This window comes from Sus scrofa, chromosome 13 (assembly GCF_000003025.6).
Source record: "Sus scrofa isolate TJ Tabasco breed Duroc chromosome 13, Sscrofa11.1, whole genome shotgun sequence".
Taxonomy (NCBI): Eukaryota; Metazoa; Chordata; class Mammalia; order Artiodactyla; family Suidae; genus Sus; species Sus scrofa.
This window is the reverse complement of record NC_010455.5, coordinates 28,178,397-28,192,476: the sequence shown is the minus strand read 5'-3', so window position 1 is coordinate 28,192,476 and position 14,080 is coordinate 28,178,397. Positions and strand designations below refer to the sequence as shown.

General features: G+C 46.3%; 1 protein-coding gene across 1 annotated transcript in view; it reads right to left on the bottom strand.

The window, feature by feature from the left end:
• EXOSC7 (exosome component 7) overlaps positions 1 to 14,080 on the bottom strand; it is a 29,630-nt gene that overhangs the window by 13,959 nt on the left and 1,591 nt on the right. Inside the window, 2 exon segments of the mRNA NM_001243824.1 lie at positions 5,978 to 6,072; positions 6,369 to 6,470. Coding sequence (NP_001230753.1) covers positions 5,978 to 6,072; positions 6,369 to 6,470 — 197 coding nt within the window.

Below are 14,080 nucleotides of genomic sequence, written 5' to 3'. Positions count from 1 at the left end.
ATTAGGTTCCATCTTTTAAGTGTTTAAAAACACATCTATATAGATCACTGTGTAGACAAATCCAGGCAGAGATGCTTATGCTTAAAATGCTTACCTTTTCTTGATTATAGTGGGCCATATCCCCCTGGGCGTGACTATTTACTGCAGATTAATGCATTAGCTCTTCCATAGCCCTAAGGGATGGTTTAAGAACTTTCCAGGTCCAACTGGCTAAATTAATCTGGGAACAAAACCAGGTCTGACTGTTTTTTGTTTTCTGGGGTGTTTTTTTGACACTGTGCTGGTTTAAAGCAAAAATTTTCCCATTTTACAAAGCATTTTTTTTTTTTTCAAACACATTAACTCTTTCAGCATAGATAGTAGCCAGGCAGAAAGAAGGGGATCATAAGCCTATGGGAAGCCATTGTGTCTGCATGGTGCCCCGGCCATAGCATGACTCTGGGGAGAAGGCTGGGAAAAAGGAAGGAAGTTGTCCAGGGAGATGGGGTGCAGTGCTTTGGATAACGTGAGAAAAGCCAGAGACTCTATTCTGCCAAAGGATGAAGAGGAGGGCTAGAGAAAGGAGGGTTCCACCTCATGACGAGGAGTGTTCATAGCACAGGACACTCTGTGATAGTGCTTGACAGAAATGGAGACCTGGAAAGGGTCTTGGAGACCATCCCCAGAGCACAAAAACGAAATGCCTGCAGGGCCCAGGGAACCACATGTACCTGAACTAAGGGCTACGCACATGTAATTAACAGAGAGTGATGGGACCTGTGGCAGACTTTCCAGCCTTCAGACCTACAGGATGACATGGTGAGTGAGCCCTCAGATGGTCCAACTCTCTCGTTTTACAAGGACAGCTTGTGGGCATGTTTGACTTGTGTTAGCACTTTAGCACCACCCTTAGCACTTTAGGTGCATGACCTCATTTAATTCTCACAACAGCTCTGTGAGGTAGGCACTAAATGTACCCCACTGTAGAGAAAATGAAACTGAGTTACAGAAAGGGTATATTATTTGTCCAGGGTCACACAACTAGTGACAGGGGAGCTGAGATTCAAATGCAGGCAGCCCAGCCCTCACCTGCTAGGCTCTGCGGGACTCTCCCTGAATGTCTTGTAGCCAGCCTCAGTCAGGGGAGCTTTCTGTGGGCCTGTCTTATGTGGTCAGGGTAAGGGATGAGTGCTCTGGTCTTGGGACTAATTACTAGATGTTGGCATCAAGGAATGCAGATCAAGAGAGTCCTAAATAAAAAGCTTTTCTCCTAAGTACAATGTTGAGAGAGATAGCGATAGAGAGACAGAACACAGGCTGGTAAGCCTAGCTCCCTGTTCATAGGCATCACAATATATTCTTTCAGTAGAGGAGTAAACACTTGGGGTTGTTTTTTCTTTGTTTTACATAAAGCAAGTGCTTTCTATATTTAAAATTACCAAAACCAGTTTAGATCCTTCATAAAGTATGACCCAGCCCATCTTACAGGACTACTGGGACACTGCTTACTGAGCTGGGTAAACTAATAAAAATCCTGGGAACAAGGCCCCTCCCAGTTCTCCACCTCTCCTGACTCACCACCTCCACTCTGCTCCTCCTGCTTGGCACATCTCTAGTTTAACTGGATTTAGCTGAGATGAAGGCCATGTCTACCTGGAACGGGACTTCAAACACTAGGCCCATTGTTGTTTCCCTTGTAATCAATCTAGCCTGCAGGTCTGTGAAGCCTCACAGTCAGGTCAGGCCAGGCCCATGGCAAAAACAAGTGGTTTAGTGAGTACCTGGGCCAGGGATGACTCCGGGCCCTATCCCTCTACTCCCTTAACCCCGAGGCAGGTCCCAATTCCTCAGATTCCTCTGGGATTCCATGTGCTCATTTCTGAGCCTGCAAAAGCTCCCCTATACATGGGTATGGAAAGAGTGACACATTCTGAGCGTTTCATCATAAGCCCTTGTTTGAAGTTCCCAGGAGAGTCAGTCATCAGCTCTGGAGACTTTCAGAGTATAGCTAGCCTCACGTGACTTCCACAGGTCGCCTCTCTGTCTTGCCCCCACCCTCAGCCCTTCAGCTGGAAACAAACACTGCCCCCTTCAAGCAGCAGGAAGCAGGAAGGAACAGAGATCAAATGGCTCCACCCGCCGATTCAGGTCTTGAAGCTTCTGGTTCAATATTAGGGAAAAAAACCAAGTGATCACATTGAGTCCCCGAGAGAAGTGACAAGTGCCAGGCACACTGCAATGTCTACGAATGAAACGTGTTCTCCTCAACTCCCCCAGGTAAAACTGAAGTCTGTATGAGACACCAAACCAAAGTTCCTAAACCCATCACCATGGTGGCCAGAAAGTAGAGAAAAGGCTTGATGGACTGCCACCTGGTGGTAACCAGAGTGACACGCCAGCTCACTAAGTTCCTACCTTCAGGGCTTCTGATGGAAACCATCTTTTCCCAAAGGTTCACAGTTCTTAGTTAAAATGGCCTATTCTCAGGCTACAACTAACAAACTGAAGACATAAGGCAGGAATTATAAGGTGCAGGTTTGCTCCCAGTTTAGTAAAGTGCTGCCAGGCATTTCTGGAGCAGAGCTCAGGAACCTCAGAGTTTCCCTCCTCCACTGGTATGGGAACCAGTGCTCAGGGGCAGGTGTTCTTTTCCACAGGCATCATTTCCAAGACCCAGGGGAAAAAATATGGGGGTGGGGGACAGTGCCTACCTCAGGCTCCATATATTATCTCAAGTAGACAAATTGAAGCAGAAGGAATTAGCAGAAAGACAATTAGTTTTCCGTGACCTCTCTACCACTGGGAATTTTAATAACTAAAACACGGAAGTTACTGGTAAAGCAGTTAGGTCAACCAGGGGCTCATCCTGGCAGGAGGGGACCCCACCCACCCACCCACCCAATTACTTTCCTCCCACTGGGTAACAATTCTGTTTCAGCCTGTGGATGGTGTGTGCCTTGAGCTCTCCCATAGAGAGAGCGTCCATGCCTGGGGCCTGGGTGGGGTCAGGGGCAGCACCTCATTGCTGGGCATAGCCACAGATGCCCAGAAGCCCCTCCTATTCACTGGATCGTAATAAAGGGATTTATTTGTTTATTCAATTAAGAGTTGCTCCTTGAAGATTCAAATGAGTTCTAATAAAAGTGGCAGCTAGTGGTGCTTGGTAACCTCTCTCTTCTCTGCAGGAAAGTGGGCTTTTGTGAATCTCTGGCAGTGATTCTACCTGCTGGGCTGATCACACTGAGCCAATTAAAGACGCTAAAGGGTGCCACCTTGAGAAGCAGATTCAGGAGAACTCCCTGGAAAACAGAGCTTCTGGGCCTGGTGAGGTTCTCCCAAGATTTACAAAGAGGGAAAAGAGACCAGTAGGCAGCCAACTTTCAGCCAGGAGTGACAGGCTTACTCTTAGAAGCCCGATCTTAGGAAGAGGCAGCTCCAAGGCTCCTCCTCCCTCCCTGGAGCCACCTTCTTCCAGCTGGGACAAGAAAGGGACAAGAGCATAAGGCTAACCTGGAGTCATGTTCAGACACAGAGCCGCAGTGAAACGTGTCCCCTGTACCAAGCATCTGAGTGCAACGCCCTCTCTTTGGTGTGGTTGGGCTGACTGCCTTTGGTCTGCCTAAGATGAATGAGGCAGAAGATAATGAAGGAAAGGAAAGCAAATTACAGCCCCAAACACATGCGGCTCCTCAGTGACTGTTTACTGCACTGACTCAGGCATATCAAGGCAGGAGAGGCCTTTTTTCTTCCTCCAGGATCAAAGGAAAGGCTAAGTTGGAGGTTTGAACAAAGTCACATCATGCACAGCAACTTAAAGAATGGGCCAATTCCACTATATAGCTCAGACTGCTGAGAACAGCTGGGCTGAACCTAGAAGAGATTGCTGGAGGGCCAGGGTAGGGGTCAGGAATGGTCTGGAAGGAAAACCGACCAGAAAGATGAACACAGACAGATTCTAGAAACTCTTAAGCACGCCCTCTCTAAAGCTGGCTTCTGCAAGCTACACGACATATAAAGAACAAAGATTCAGAGCTTGATAGACCTGAGCTGGCATTACTAGCGATGTGATTCTAAGAAAGTCACTGACCCTCTCCAAAACACATTTGTCATCTCTCTCACAGGAGTATTATAAGGATCAACTTGTGTTTGGAAGTGAAGACTAGAAGATATAACTCGCTATACAAATGTGGGTTAGCATCTGTGCAGAAAAGAGCTGACATTACAGGTGAAAGGCTGCTACCTTTAGGAGGGTCTGATTGCAAGGCTGGCTCTTGGCTGACATCTGGGCACTTGGCTCTCAGAGTATACTCAGTCGGCCTAGACTGCACAAATAATATGGTTCATGCTGAATAGCTGCTTTCCTTCTGGGATTCTGGAACTTTGTGCATAAAGCAGAGGGTGGCTTCGTGAGCAGCCCCAATACAAATCCTGGGTGCTGAGTCTCTAACCTTTTTTTTTTTCTTTTCTTCTTTTTACAGCTGCACCTGCGGCACATGGAAATTCCCAGGCTAGGGATCGAATCAGAGCTGTAGCTGACAGCCTACACCACAGTCACTGCCACTACGTCTGTGACCTACACCGCAGCTCTTGGCACGCTGGATCCTTAACCCACTGAAAGGGGCCAGGGATCAAATCTGCATCCTCATGGATACTAGTCAGGTTTGTTTCCACTGAGCCACAGCAGGAACTCCTCTAATGCGTTTTCTGGGCAGAATCATCACACGCATGGGTGCAATTTTTGTGGCTGCAAATATATCGTAGCTGTGAGTAAAACGACATGCTATATGCTAAGTCCTTTGAATCTTTTCACTACATCTCCAAATGTGGGCGTGATCTTGGAGCCTCCAGTGCAGTATCAATATTATATACCTGCACCTAGTATGAGCCAAGAGAGATCCTTACCCACTCAAGAAGGTCTGCTGTCACCTACCCAGAAGGGGAGTCAGAGAGAGAAGATGGGACTGGGCCAGCAACTCAATGAACAGCCCCCGCTTCTAGAAGGCGGAGGGAACAAGAAGGAGGGAAGGCACACTTCTGAAAGCCATGCTGCTGGATGCTCACTCTATTTTCATTACTTTGTTTCCTCATCATCACAATAGTATTATTATCTCTGTATCTCAGATAAAGAAATTTAGGCAGAGGAGTTTCCTTTGTGGCTCAGTGGTTAACGAGTCCGACTAGGAACCATGAGGTTGTGGGTTTGCTCCCTGGCCTCACTCAGTGGGTTAAGGATCCGGCGTTGCCATGAGCTGTGGTGTAGGTCACAGATGCGGCTCAGATCTGGTGTTGCTGTGGCTCTGGTGTAGGCCAGCAGCTACAGCTCCGATTAGACCCCCTAGCCTGGGAACCTCCATGTGCTGAGGGTGCGGCCCTAGAAAAGGCAAAAAGACAAAAAAAAAAAGAAAAGAAATTTAGGCACAGAGAGACTAACAAGCCTGAGGTCACATGGCTGGCCAAAGAAGGAAGCCAGCAGCAAGGCTGGCTGGCTGCAGAGACTGCAGAGTCTTTGCTCTACCCAGCCACCACCCTCTCAGTCTGTCAGGCTGCTTGGCTGCTCCTGATCTTTGCCCTGCCAAACAAGTCATGAAAAGTTTTCAGCAAAGCTATATCAGGAGGAGAAAGAGAGACTTTTAGACCAAATGATCCTTATCAGCTTGATTTGATACCTGTCAAAGCTCTGTAACACACCCATCATTGCATCTGCCTCTCATCATCACCATGTGCTGGGCTACGTGGCAGATGCCCTCCTTTTTCAGACAGAGAGAATGAAGCCCAGTGAGGGCCAGCTGATTAGGACAAGGGCAGGACCCGAGCCAAGAGCTCCCTGCACATTTCCCCGTACCTGGCACACAGGGGTACCCAGTAAACACCTGCTGGCTGGATGACTAATGATTAAATACAAAATAAAAGTAGGCTCAACAGGAAAAGTAAGAGGTTCAATCTCTGAATCTTCACCTTTCCAACTGTTTTGCTTTACAAACATCCACAGAATACTGACCAGTCAACAAAAAACTCCAAGTAACCTTCGTTTGGTTTCTCCAGCTTCGGCGTCCCCATTTCTGCTTTCACTCCCACCAAGATGTCTGTGTGACCCTACAGACACATGCAAGAAGAGTCCTCATTCAGGGCAGGCAGCCAGGCACCCACCACCTTCCTCCTTCCCCAGACATCCACCCCTGGGGAGACTCTCTCAGCATCAGTGCTGGGACTCAGAAAGCGGCCCTTTGAGAAGGTGAGGGGTCCTTCACATCTACACAGACCCCTCTCCCAGAGTTTGGCTTGGGTCTTAGGTTTCCCCTGGAACAATCTGCCCTCCAAAAGCCCCGAGGGGCCTACTTCCCTAGGACCCATTCCTCCTCCTGAGCGTGGCCCGTGGCCACAGTACTCACCAGCTTGACCCTGGCAGACCCACTGGTGTTGGACACCACGTCGGTTTCCACTTCGACACATCGATAGTCCTCACAGCCACGGCCATCCACGCGAAGGTCTTCCTGAGGACAGCAACCACAACCCTAAGGCCGAGATCCCAAACCTCCAGCAGACTCCTAAGTGACTCATCCTCTCCCCCTAGAGAAATATGCAGTACAACAGCTCCTTTTCTCTTACTGAGTCATCCAAAAATTCTGTCCTCGTAGCTAATGACATTACTAGTTTACATGTGAGGAAGTGGAGACTCAGTCTCACAGCTAGGGAGAGCAAAGCCAGGTTTCCATCCCAGGTCTCTTCGAGCATCAAGTCCAGACTACATACCATGACACAGAAGAGGCACAAGCAAACACACAAAATCCCAACAAGGGACAAAATAAGCTGCCCCTTTCCAAATCTGCAATTCTAAAATCACAACAAGAAGCACAGTTTCAGAGCTACAGGTACAGCTGTCTCGGCTGAGACACCCCCCAAACTCAAGGAGATCTACTCTGTAAACAGCTAAAAACTAGCTGGTATCTCCTAAAGCAGGCAGGCTCTAGAACAAAGTTAGGCCTGAAGGCTGCCTGTTTTTGTAAACCACTCACAGCCATGGCTATTCGTTCAGGTGTTCTGTGGCTGCTCTTGCTACAGCGGCAGAGTTGAGAGTTGAGGGGCTGAGATAGAGATCACAAGACCTGCAGCCCCCAGATCCTTACTATCTAGCCCTGTACAGGCAAGGTTTGCCGACCACTGCAGAAAATGGGTTTCAGGGTGATCTACAGACTGCCCAGCCTTTTCCCCAACTATTTATTTCCTCAATTATTGACTTCTATTGGTATAACTCACAGATATCTATCTTTTGCTGTAGTTATAATCCAATTCTACTACTATTTATCTCATTGCTCAAAGTGTTCCAGATTTGGCCCCTGGGAGCTCCTTTGTGTTGGTTCCTCTGTTCTTTTAACGTCTCCAACTTCTTCTTTTTACTTCTGACAACACAAGATCTTCCAGCCTCTTGTATTTTCCCCTGTCTCAGCCCTGAGATTAGCCCTTTTTCCAAGAAACCCTGGTTCCTTTTATTGGAGAATGTTGCTTAAAAACCAGGATCTGGGGAGTTCTCTGATGGCCTAGTGGTTTAAGGATTCAGTGTTGTCACTGCCGTGACTTGGGTTTGGTCCCTGGCCCAGGAACCCTCACATGCCGTGGGTGAGGCCAAAAAACCCCAAGCAATCCAAGATCTGGGTGCTAAGTAGGTTCATTGCTATTGGGGTATCACTGCTTCCAGATCGTCTCAGCGGATAGAGCTAGAAAATGTGTATGCGTACGTGTACTAACCCACACATATATTTACCTCTGTTTCTATCCACACACATTATCTATGAAAAAGCCCTGTGTTCACACCAAGAGTTGGTTTCAACCTTCCTCCTCCTCTTATTTGTAACTTCTCAGGGAAAGTTTCTTCTCTCTGGCTTTCATTATCTACAATGTATTTACACATTTGTTAACTTTCTAGATAAACACAAAGCAGTTTCAGAATTGCTCCAGGCCATACCTCTCTGAGGAACAAATTTACTCATACAATATCCCTCAGAGTTCTTTTTGCCTTTACCCTCATAGCACCCACTCAAAAGACTTTCCAGTTGTCTTGCCCCATCCTTCCTGTGCCTCTGTTACTTGTTTTCACCCCCATCAGGTTCATTTGTAACCGCTGCTGTTCAGGTGTGGGTCCCCTTCATCCCAGCTACTTTTAATTACTTATCTACTCTTGGGGTAGGTGGACCATCACCACAGCTCTAGGACTCAAAGCGATCAGATTAGGTGTGCTCAGAGAAATGTCACTCTCCCCTCACCCCTATTTTCACGGCCCCCCCTTTTTCTACTTCCTCCAACCCGCTCAAGGCAGGTAACCAATGTCCTTAGTTCCTGGTTCATCTTTCCTATATTTCCTTTGCACAAATGAACAGATACCCAAGCATATTTTTTTTTTTTTTTTTTTGTCCACGCCTATCCTCGCCTGTGGCATGCCGAAGTTCCCAGGCCAGGGATGGAACCTGAGCCACAGCAGTGACAAACTGATCCTTTACTGCTATGCCACCAGGAACTCCCGCAAGCATTTTCAACATCTCTTTTCTTTCTTTTTTTTTAAATTATATTTTTAAATGTTTATTTAGAGAAAAAGACAGGAAGAGAATGAAGGAAGAGGGTATTGAATCCTGACTCCTGTCTTGATTTAAATTTGGAATCACGAAATCATTATGCATAATTATACAACAAAATTAAAATTATAAAAGCAATCCTAAAAATCAAATCAAAACAAAAAGCAAATGAACAAATTTCTTGGTCATGACAGAATTATTTAAAGTAACTTAAAAACACAGTAATGTGACTATATATCCCTGCAGTAGAAAAATAACTGCAAAAACAAAAACAAAAAACCTCACAAACAAAAACACCACAAGCCTTGGAATTCCAAGAAAATATCCATCCCTATTTGAGTCCACTGTACCATTTCCAACCTTCATAACTTTTAGTTATTCTATGAACAAAAGAGTTCAATAGACCCATCTGGTAACTGCAAGATAAAATTTTTATTATTTTTTAAACATAAATTTTTTCTAGTAGATTATTCTAGCAAAACTGTTCATTGAATGAATCCCTGGATGAGCAATAAAAATCCAACTCTTTAGTCCCCCTTTCAATGACTGTTTTCTCCTTTGTTTATAATTAATTATATTTTACCAAGGGGGGATTTGGCAAAGAGAGAAACAAGTATTTAACATCCTTTTCTTTTTTTCTTGCATAAAAGGGAGCATATTACGGACATTCTTTTATACTTTGCTTATTTTTTTTAAAAATTAACAATACATATGTAGGAAACCACCCCACACCAGGTGACAGAGAGTGTCTCTGCTCTTTGCAAACATTTTTTTTTTTTTTGGTCTTTTTGCCATTTCTTGGGCCGCTCCCCGCGGCATATGGAGGTTCCCAGGCTAGGGGTCAAATCGGAGCTGTAGCCACCGGCCTACGCCAGAGCCACAGCAACGCAGGATCCGAGCCGCATCTGCAACCTACACCACAGCTCACGGCAACGCCGGATCCTTAGCCCACTGAGCAAGGGCAGGGATCGAACCCGCAACCTCATGGTTCCTGGTGGGATTCGTTAACCACTGTGCCACGACGGGAACTCCTGCAAACATTTTTTGAAAGCCTTTTCTTACAGGAAAAAAATAATCATTAGCTTCATCTGATTCTCAAAGGGGTTAATGCTCCTCAAAACATTAAAAACAAACCCCAAACAACAATAGAACAATACCACTCTTCAGAAGTATGTAAGAAACTATCTTTAATCCGCTCAGCTAAGTGCATAACTGAATGACTTTTTTATTTTGAGAAATAAAAATATAGAAAAGGAAAACACTGCATGCTCCCACCTCAGGATACTAACTACTACCATCTGTCTTGTTTGTTTCAGCGCTTTCTCTCTCTCAACTTCTGTCAAAGGAGAGAAAATAAACATCCTAAATCAGGTTGAAGATCCTTTGCAGCCCATCCCCTCCCTGGAAGCAATCCCTATCTGGAGTCTGGGGAGGCGTGTTCTTGAAAAGCAACAGAATTTCAAGTCTAGGAGAATGAGTCTCCTGAACTCTTTATAAAAGAACATCTTCACTGGAGGATTCACAGGAAGATTCCAAAACTACTTAACGTTTTTGGGGGGAGGGGGTTTCGGGAGTTCCCGTCATCGTCGTGGTGCAGCAGAAACGAATCTGACTGGGAACCATGACATTGTGGGTTCGATCCCTGGCCTCGCTCAGCGGGCTAAGGATCCAGTGTTGCCACAAGCTGTGGTGTGGGTGGCAGATGCAGCTCAGATCCTGTGTGGCTGTGGTGTAGGCTCGCAGCTGTAGTTCTGACTTGACCCCTAGCCTGGGAACCTCCATATGCCCCGTGGGTGTGACCCTAAAAAGCAAAAAAAAAAAAAAGCAAAACAAACTACTTAATGGTTTTTTCACAACCCCACCCACACCAACCCACATGAAGGCTTTCTAGTCAATCTCTGCTTGCCCCATGCCTTAGGTGTGCCCTGCTAGGAAAGTGAAAACCTGGCCCGGAAAGACCATTTACCACAGAGTCCTGGGAGAAAGGGCTACTGGTATGGCATAAGTATGAGAAATCACTAGGAGTGTTAGTCATGGACTTCAGGCCTGGTCCTGCCATTAACTAGCTGCTGGACCTGAAACGAGTCCCTTCCCCTCCATTCAGACTTACTTCCTCATCTGCAAAAGTACACATTGAATTAGATGCCCTCCAAGGTGCTCCTCTAATTCTATGAATCTATAAATAAAAACATTCACAAGTGTTTGCAAAAGCTAATAGTAGCTACTGTTTAATGCGCATTTACTCTAATGTGCATTTACTCTCTCCCAGATAATGTGCTGGGAATACTACACAGCTAATGCACCAGTGAATGCACTGAATCCTCACAATAACCTCACAATGTAAGAGAGCAATTTTTCCTTCCATTTTACAAATGGGAAATAGTAGAGAGATGCTAAATGGCTGGCCCAAGGTCACGGCCAGTAAATAGCATCTGAATTCCAAGCCAGGGCTCTTAACCACAATCCCACACTGCCTCCTGCATTCTAAAGGGTCTCTTGCGGTGTGCAAAGAAGGCAGCACAGGCCTCTCTCAAAGGATGAACTGGCTCACTATACCAGTTGGTCCTGCTGATGGTGATAAGGACTATGAGAGCAAGGAGGCCTCAGGGCCCCGGGGCTTCCGACTATTGCTTTAAATGATCACTCTGTAAAGATCTAGTCACAACCCTCTGTAGTGACAACCCACTGTTCCAGGATAAGGCTGGAGGGGTGTCAGAAAACTGGGCCTCAGCAGCTCTTGCTTTCTTGCCTTCAAATCACTCTCTGCCTCCTCGGGACGGGTTAGGTGACAAGAGATAAAAAGAGCTATAAATTTCCCTTCCCAGGAATGCATAAAGTATAATTTTTTTATAGAAAAAAATCATGAAACAGGAGAAAAGCAAACAAACTAGTTCATGAATCACTGCATATAGGACAACTTTTCTTAATCCACTTTACCTCATAAAAGGCTTAGGAAATTACCCAAACCAGCTTGGCCTGGCTCAGAGCCTGCCCTACCACAATTTGTATTCACATTCAATGCTCAAGAGCAAAGGAATCAATCCATGTGTGAACACTTAAACATAGGCTGCCCTGAAGTGAAAGCTCCATTTAAAGTCAACAGATGCCCACAGGTGACACCAACACCATGGAGCATGGCCCTGTCCACACAGAGGGGACAGAGCAGCTTTCTAGGTAAAGGCCTTCCAGATGCTACCTTGGCTCCTAATGATTTTCAAGTTGTGATCATGGGATCACAACAACCTTGCCTAGTTGGGTGTAGTGTGGAGTCATCTCCAATCTATATTTAAATTTCTGCTGTCCCATGCCAGCCTGGTGACCTCAAGCAGGTTAGTCTGTTAACATCTCTGAGTCTCTTGGTCTAGAAAGTGGAAACAGCCCTGGCCTTAAAGAGTTATAGGAAAGTCCGGAAGCCATAGATCACTCGAGGGGAACCTTCTGCACACAGGAGACCCCACTCAGCAGTTCCTTCTCTTGGTTCTGCTGGCATGTATTAGCTCACTGAATCTTCAAAAACAACCTGGAGAGAGGTTACAGACAGAACTCAAAGCGATAATTTTCAACCTCCTGTGTGTGACAGAATGAAGGGCAGGTGAATCCATCCAGAGCTGCTGTTCCTCAAACTCAGGTAACCCAGTCCTACTCCCTGACAGAAGCTGGCAGTTGGCTTGCTAACCCAACATGCTTGGGAGGATTTAGACTCAAAGCAGTCCCCTGAAGTGATGTTAACCCCCACAACCTTGCTTTTGCTTGACCAAGAGCACAGAGCTTGCTGGAGGAAAACTGTGACCAGAGGCCTCCCCTAAAAGCCACCCTGCTTAGGAAAGAGCCCAGCTCTGCAGGCTCAGGACCAAGACAGAGCAGGCAAAACAAAAGGTCGATCCTTATTCCACTTTCCAAGCCTATTAAGTAGGTCCACATTCCTCTAGGATGGGATCCTGCCCAGCCTGCAGAGCACCTGACTGAAAGACATAATGATCCAGAGAGTGGCCAGCTCTTGGGGGCATAAAACCCAATCCTCTCCTTGGAATGTGCTCTCTCTCTCTCCTTTTTCTTTTTTTTCCCTGCTTTTTAGGGCTGCACTTGAGGCATATTTAAGTTCCCAGGCTAGGGATCGAATCGGAGCTGCAACTGCCAGCCTATGCTACAGCCACAGCAATGCCAGATCTGAGCCTCATCTGTGACCTAAGCCACAGCTTGCAGCAATGCCAGATCCTTGACCCACTGATTGAGGCCAGGGGTCGAACACATATCCTCATGGACACTACAGTCAGGTTCTTAATCTGCTGAGCCACAGCAGGAATTCCTGGATCTGATCTCTGATCTTTTTTTGTGGGGGGGGGAGGGAAGAGTTAAAGAGGAACTGACAGGTTATGGAGGTCTCACAGAAGTAAAGGTGGGGGGATGGCTTGTACCAAGGTGAAGGGCAGCTGGACAGCAAGTGGCTACAGAGAAGGGAGACACTCTAGGAGAAAGAAGTGGAGGTGTTACCAGAGACACAGACAGGCAGTCACACAGTCCATGTGGTCCATGTTAGAGCCCTGGAGAGGCAGTGCCCCTACCTGGCCACAAACCCCCTTTTCTTGATATAATTTAACAATCTCTAGCCCTCCAAATCCAAAGAGCTTAAACTTCAACAGCTACACGCTGAACCCCTCATGGGGTCACCACAAAGGTTGGGGATATAGTATGGGTGGTTCTAGGAAAAGCCACACTTCTGATGAACATATCTTGACAAGGAGCCAACTGCTCTTCAGGGTTGACAACACTCCAAGTACTCCATATTTTCTTATCTCATCGTTCCTCACAACCCTTTCTGCCCCCAGATGGCTAAATTCTCAATTTACACAGGGGGCGCTAACTCAGCTACTCAGGTTAGAATCTCTCTTACTGTGAATGGTGGAGCCCAGGATGGGGCCCTGTTCAGTCGGACCCCAAGTCCTCATTCAAACAGAGGCAGAAGGCCATATGACCTCAGCCAGGAGCAGACGTTTCTGGGCTCCAAGATGGACCAGGCCAGTGGCTTCCCCATGGGCCAATGGCTGGTGGCTGCATTAAAATCCCCTAACGTTTATGAAAATACCTATTTCCAGGCCCCAGCCCCAAAGATTCTGATCCAGAAGGTCCAGTTAAAGCCCAGGAAGCTGTACTTTATGAGTAAAAGGCACTTCAAGGTTTAGGTGTCACTAGGATAGCGTGGACGTTAACAGTATCCTCTTGGACAAAGAGAGCACACATTTAGGTAGTTAAACGAATCCGAAACGATTAAGCCCTAATTCTGGAAATTCTGCAATTTGCCCCCAAATTCCTGAATGTTGTAAACAGAGAAAAAACTAGTTTGATACAAGTTATTAAAACAAAGTTTGTACAAAGAAATGCAAAATAGGGTTCTAAAGAAACCTAGAACCAACCAAGGTAGAAAAATACTATGTAAAAAAACACTATACCAATATATGTCCATATCCTAGTCAAGATCTACAAAAATGGGAGGGAGTTCAGAACTTGCCCTCCCCCTGTTCTGTTTCCCCAACATACTT